The sequence below is a fragment of the Octodon degus genome, unplaced genomic scaffold, assembly GCF_000260255.1.
Source record: "Octodon degus isolate 3935 unplaced genomic scaffold, OctDeg1.0 scaffold00050, whole genome shotgun sequence".
Lineage (NCBI taxonomy): Eukaryota > Metazoa > Chordata > Mammalia > Rodentia > Octodontidae > Octodon > Octodon degus.
Window position 1 is genome coordinate 10641334 of NW_004524626.1, and position 6836 is coordinate 10648169.

At 46.2% G+C, this 6836-nt stretch overlaps 1 protein-coding gene across 4 annotated transcripts in view; it reads left to right on the forward strand.

The window, feature by feature from the left end:
- Nucleotides 1–6836, forward strand: part of Adgre1 (adhesion G protein-coupled receptor E1) — a 54487-nt gene that overhangs the window by 44798 nt on the left and 2853 nt on the right. For all 4 annotated transcript variants that reach the window (XM_023716873.1, XM_023716870.1, XM_023716871.1 and 1 more), the window contains 3 exons: nucleotides 2593–2684; nucleotides 5919–6087; nucleotides 6187–6378. In XM_023716873.1, the coding sequence (XP_023572641.1) occupies nucleotides 2593–2684; nucleotides 5919–6087; nucleotides 6187–6378 (453 nt within the window). The remainder of the gene's footprint in view (nucleotides 1–2592; nucleotides 2685–5918; nucleotides 6088–6186; nucleotides 6379–6836) is intronic.

The following is a 6836-nucleotide window of genomic DNA, read 5'->3' on the forward strand; positions in this document are numbered from 1 at the left end:
AGTATTGTTTTGTGATCTTTGGCTTTACATTTACATTTTATGACTTGTGACATTTATTTTTTATATTAATTTTATTGAGAAAGAAATAGCAATGAGACAGTTTTGAAACAGGTTAGTAGGACAGTTATATTTTCTTTGTGCTCAGATACCATCTCCTCTAAAGTCCAGGTGTGCTGAGGCAGTGCAGTTTTATTAGGGCATTAATAGGAAAGAATACAGTAAGTGGGACTTATTAGCAGTTAAAAGCTTCTATAATTTCATCCTCTGAGAAGTGTGTGTTCATCTTGGATGCCCATTTCTGGGTTGGGTCTTTAAATTTTGGGGCCTTAATGTTTTTTAGTTCTCTATAAATTCTAGAGAGCAGACCTTTGTCTGAGTGCTTATTAGTGAAGATTTTTTCAAAATTTGTGGGTTGTCTTTTCACTTTGATGGTAACTTCTTTTGACGTGCAAAAACTTATCAATAAGAGTTGTTAATTCTTTCAAGTATTACCCATACAATTTGTATTACCATGCAATTAGATTTTTGTTCACGAACTCTTTGCTTACCCCTATATCTTCAAGAGTTCCTCCTATTTTCTCTTCCAGGAGATTTAGCGTTTCTGTTTTAATGTTTAGATCTTTAATCCATTTTGACTTTAGCTTAGTGCGTAGTCATAGACCTGGGCCAAGTTTTAGTTTTCGGTATATAGAGAGCCAGTTTTCCAGCACCAATTGTTAAAGAGGCTATCTCTTAATTCAGTGAGAAGAAAGATTTGTACTAATAGTGTTTGGACAGGATATCATGTCTGCACCTTGTACTATGACTAACCACTATGAAGACAACAATATGCAATGTATTAATTATTGAAACTGTCCTACTAATTGGTTTTGAAACTGTCTCATTGCTATTTGTTTCTCAATAAAATTAAGTTTAAAAAAAGAAAGAGAGAAAAGAGGAAAAAATGGAAACAGCTTTTGTAAATGAGGAGGGAAGGCTTAAATGTCAAATATGAAAAAAAGGAACACATATATCATGTTCAGGTACAAATTCTCTATGATGAATGTGAGAATTATGTATATCTAAAATGTATCAGTAAAATCTTATTTTAAAAAAGCAAGAACTGGGGAGATAGCTTAGTAGGATAAGTGCTTGCCTGGCAAGTGCAAGGGCCTGAGTTCAATCCCCAGTTCCGCCAAAAAAAAAAAAAAGCAGGCAAGCATCAAGCCCTGCACCAGCAGGCTGGACAGGAAAATTCCTAGAAAGCTCTTGGGATGCCCAGTGGTGATTGGATGCAGGAGTTTGCCATGAGGCCCGTGAGGAGGAGGGAGATAAGCTAGGGTCTGGCAGCAGTAGGCCAGACAGGAAATTCTCTGAAAGTCTGGTTGGTGGTTGGCCATACAGGGAAATGACTAGAAGAGGACTGGAGTGGCCAGTGATGGCCTGCTGGGATAGAGCTCACAGGGCCATGCTCCGAATTCAATTTTAGGGAGTGGATTTTACTGAAGAGATGACACCACTCTGGTATCATTAGCTTGCTTTGTTGAGTTGTATGACCACCACTGTTGGGTGCAGCTTACTTGGCGTACAGGCGCAAACACAGTGTCCATAGGCAGTATGAGTCTGCCCAGTTTTCAGCATCCTTCAGATAGTACTTATATAGATAGTCTGGTCCCTGTCATTTTATAATAGCCCTTGGCAGCTATCAGTGGTGCTTCAAGAATGTAGTGAGGAATGCCCTCAAGACCATCAAACACACCAAAGGTGGAGCCACCTTGGTGGTTCGTGTACCAAGGAAAGATACTGTGTTTGGTGGCATCAAAGAAAGTAAGTGCCCAAGTCCATGGACGAATTGTCCACCTGTACTCTAGGACCTGGACTGGACACCAGCTAATGGCTGCTGCCATTGCATGAAGGAGGCTGCTGCAGATGCCACAGGGGACCAGAGCCGGGGGACAGTAGCAGCCATTTATTTACAGCAACTGTCACAACCTCAGATTTACATTGCCTTCAATCCATAAGCTTGCTCTCACTTATTTTATTTCTCTTTTCTTTTTTATGTATTTAGTCCAGGGAATCCAGGGTCTCACTACACAGATCAAACTCATAGTGATCCTCCTGCTTTCAGCCTTCCAAGTGCTGGGATTACAGGCCCGTGCCACCACGCCCAATCTCAGTCACTGTCTCAGCACCCCCCCCCCCGGAGGGGCAGGGCTGGCAAGGCAATTTGGGGATCAAACCCTGGTCCCTGCATTTTGGGGGTGGGCTGAGTCAGCCACCCCCCCAAAACATGTGGTTTTGACAAGGTCCTGGGTGATCAGTGCCCTGTGGCCCTCTGCATCCCTTCATCATGCACCTCTACCTATCAGGCTATGTTTGCCTTGGGGTCAGCCAACCATGGACTGAACCTTCTGAAAAATAAGCCTTTAAGACACAGGTGTTGTGTGTTTGGGCCCAGTAATAGGAAGTGGTGAATACAGGCAGTTTTACTGCTTGGATTCCTGGTTTGTTCGTGAGATGCTGGGGCTCAGAGTTCTGTCTTTACAGATGGACTGGCCTGGTTTTTGTGCCTGTGAATTCCCAATCCTGAATGCCTTCTGCTTGACTTTGTAGATCAACTCTGTGCTCCTGAGTTGGACACTGTGGATCCTGAGGCAGAAGCTTTGCAGCGTCAACGCCGATGTCTCCACGCTCAAAGACAGCAGGTGTGGCCCTTCACCCTCTCTTACCCTCTGGTGTCTTCTCTCTCTTCTAGCAAAGCGTCAACAAGTGCCTGAGGTATGGCCGTCGGCACCTGCCCTAGTGCCTTTCTTGTTGCTGCGACTCTGTACCCAAACCCCCAGTGCAAGGGAAGGCAGGTTTATTTTGGCTTATAGTTTGCAAAGACTGCAGTTCCTGCATGGTCTGCTGCAGGTGCAGAGAGTGCTGCTCCCGTCACAGCAGCCAGAAAACAGAGCAAAGGAGCGGCCAGGGTGGGCAATGCAACTCCAGGGGCCCAGGAACCCACTCTTCCTGCCAGGTCCTACCTCCTAACATCACGTTTCTGTCGTCCCTGAGGACAGTGAGGCTCTGGGCAGTATCCAGATATAAACCAGAGCAGCTCCTAAGACCAAGTGGTTATGAGACTGGTACAGAATGCCACACCTGCTGCTCCACAGCTACTGTCTATGAGCTGTGTGACTTTAGAAAAGATATGTAACCTCTCTGAACCTCGGCTTCCTCATCCATCATATTGGGATCTTGATATTCCTTGCTGTGCATGTCTTACAAAACATTGAACACAGTTAGTAGTAAACAGTGAACACGGACTAGCTTGCAACTATCAGTGTATTCACAATGAATACTCATATATATGTGCATACGTATCAGAACCAGAATCATGTTGTTGTTGTTGTTGTTGTTGTTGTTGTTGAGTCAGGATCTCACTGTGGAGTTCACACTGCCTTGAGCTCAGTATATAACCCATGCAGGCCCCATTGTCATGGCAGTCCTCCTGTCTCTGCCTCTCAACGGATTGCTGGACTGTGCCACCATGCCCTGATGGAATAATATTTTTTTAATTTTAATTTTTTAAAATTTATTTGGTACAGGGTCTTACTACACAGCTCGGACTGCATAGCTATCCTCCTGTCTCAGCCTCCCTAGTGCTGGGATTACAGGCGTGTGCCACCATGCCCGGTTTCGGGGCCAGCACAGTGTGCCCAGACTGGTATGGCATGCGGTACTGGGGATCGAACCTGGGTCCTTGCGCTTGCCAGGCAGACGCTTAGACTATCTCCCTAGCTCTCATATGTGCTATTTTATACTAGACATGGAGGGCTTTCCCATGCTCTTTCACAGCATGAGTGTTTTTGCTTTCTGCACAAAACTCAGGGCATTGTAAGACCCTGCTACAGCCAGATCTTGTCTGTATCTCCCCATCAGTAACTTGGTGATACCTGCTGCTTCACTTTCGGTCCATATCTAGGTTCTTAGCAATGTTGAGTTTTTTCCAAAAGTGAATAGGAAAAGTTAAAGCAAAGACATCCGCATGACAGAGAGTGGAACAGCAAAGGTCAACTAAGATGAAATTTGCCATTTTATTCATCTAACCATGACAAAGTCTACAGTCTGGCAGCTTTGAGCACACTCCCAAGATTTTGCGACCACCACCCCATGTACTTCCAGATAGTTTTTATGTCCCATAAAGAAGCCCGTATGTGTTAGCATTTGGGTACAAGACTGAGGCTGAACCCAGGACACTGCTCTAAGGTCACCTGCCCTTTTTACAAAAAGTATGCATTTGGTTCAGGGTCTCACTACACAGCTCGGACTGCACAGATATCCTCCTGTCTCAGCCTCCCCCAGTGTTGGGATTACAGGCATGTGCCACCACACCCAAACTCGGTCTCCAGGGTCAGGGCCAGCACAGCATGTAGTGCTGGAGATTGAACCCCGGTCCCTGTGATTGCCTAAACAAGAGCTTAGTCCCCCGAGCTATTTCACCAGCTCTTCTAACTATCCTTTTTTATTTTGTATTTTGAGACAGAGTCTTGCTAATTCATCCAGGTACAGCTACAACTGTGCTCTTGCTGCCTCAGCCTCCCAGATTATAGGCCTGCACCACCACCATCCACTGTGCATTTCTTTCTTTCCTGTGATTATCGAGTGGTTGCAGATCTGTCCCATCCCAAGCAACCACTGTCACTCAAATAGTCTAGGTCTGTCCCTTCCCCTATATTTTTCATAAATGACAGAACCCATGTATGGCATCCTCTTCCCGATATGCCCTTGTGACATGGAGCTCGTTTCTTATCAATACATGTGCCCAACAGAAACTAACAGAAATGGCTGTACTTTGCACTGCCCCCATCTCCTCTCTAACCTGTAGAATGAGTTTTCCCATCTCCTCTCTTACCTGTAGAATGAGTTTTCCCATCTCCTCTCTAACCTGTAGGATGAGTTGATGGTGTAGGCACTGCAACAATATCCCCAGATCCGGATGAGAAAACTGAGGTGCAATGGGGTTATGCAGGCTTTTATGTCTGAGTTCTTTGAGTCAGCATGAAATTTTCAGGATTCACCTGTGCTGTGCACCAATTTTTGTGTATTTAGCACAGGGTCTGCAGGGTCTCACTACACAGATCAGACTCGTAGTGATCCTCCTGTTTTCAGCCTCCCAAGTGCTGGGATTACAGGTGCACGCCACCACGCCCAGTCTCAATTACCTCTCGGTGCACCCTGGGGATGGGGCCGGCACAGCAGGCTGGGGATCCAACCCCAGTCCCTGCATCTGCCTACAGGCGCTTTAGTCCGCTGAGCTATCTGGCCAGCCCATGCATCATTTTTGCCTTGTCCTTTATTACGACTGACTAGCATTCCTTCAAGTGGACATACCACATTTTGTTGATCCATGCATGTTTTTGTGACCATTTGGGTCTTTTCCACTTGTGGGAAAGTGGAATGGGTGGACTGCTTCTCAGTAAGTATTCAGTTTCTGAGATAATAAAGATGATTTAGAACTCTGTAGTGGTGAGGCTTATGTGACATCACATGACAACCAGCACGGCCAACTTGCACGCTTCAGTTTAAGTGGTGAACTTCAAGTGAGGTGAATTTTATCTCTATAAGAGAAAGTCTTCATTGTATTTTACATGATGGTTTCACCAATCATTTGACATACCTCTAACTTTGGACACCTGGATCCTTCTAGACTTTGATAAACACAAGGAAAAAGGCATCATCCGGCCCATCATCCATGCATCTTTGTGCCGTGTATAACACAGGCAAGCTCCATTTGAGTTCCCTACATCTGAGGCTGGAGATTTCACGCTGCCTTTGTCCACCTCCACCACCACCCCAGGTCGGCAGCACGCCAGCAGCCTCAGCTCCTATGAGTGCTGCCTGAGAGGCCAGTGCTGCCCCCCTCATCCTTACACTTTGCATCTCTTCCCTCCTAGGTTGCTGACCTTCAAGGCCTTCGCCCAGCTCTTCATCTTGGGCTGCACCTGGGTGCTGGGCATTTTCCAGATTGGACCCATAGCGAGTATCATGGCCTACCTGTTCACCATCATCAACAGCCTGCAGGGGGCCTTCATCTTCCTCATCCACTGCCTGCTCAACCGCCAGGTACATAAAGCCCCCATGCATCAGCCGGACTCCATGAACCAGGACCATCCTCCTGCTCATGCAGCAGGGGTGAGCGTCCTGTGCTATCTCTGTGTCTAGGTTCGAGAGGAATACAGGAGATGGCTCAGAAGAAAGAGCACGCCCAGCTCCCAGCCCCAGACCTCAGGGATGCTGCTGTCCTCCGCACCCTCCACTTCCAAGATGGCAAAGGACTGCCCATCTCCCAGAGATTCTGTTCTCAAGGAATGCTCATCATGCGACCACACTCAACAGGGACAGGTCTCCTGGGAGGTGAGTGTGGGCCAGGTCAGGTGTGGGGATGGAGATGGGCTGTCTAGGTGTAAATCCCAGCTCTTTGCCTTATTGGCTACACAGCATCCAAAAGGATAACATCACAGCTCACGTAAATATAAAATAAACGTGTGTTAGGGATTTTATTCTATGCACTCATCAATGAGGGTACCAGGTGGATGTTAAGCTGACTCAAAAGAGAAGGCAGGGCCAGAGAGGTAGCTCAGTGGTCTAAGCACCTGCATGGCACGTGCAAGGACATGGATTTGGTCCCCAGTACTGCGAGCTGTGTTGCTGTGCTGGCCACCAAAACCAGGTGTGGTGGCACATACCTGTAATCCCAGTACCAGAGAAGCTGAGATAGGAGGATCACTACAAGTCCAAGTTGTGTAGCAAGATTCTATGCTAAATAAATAAAAAAATTTTTTATTTTTTAAAAGATTTTTTTAAAGGAGAAT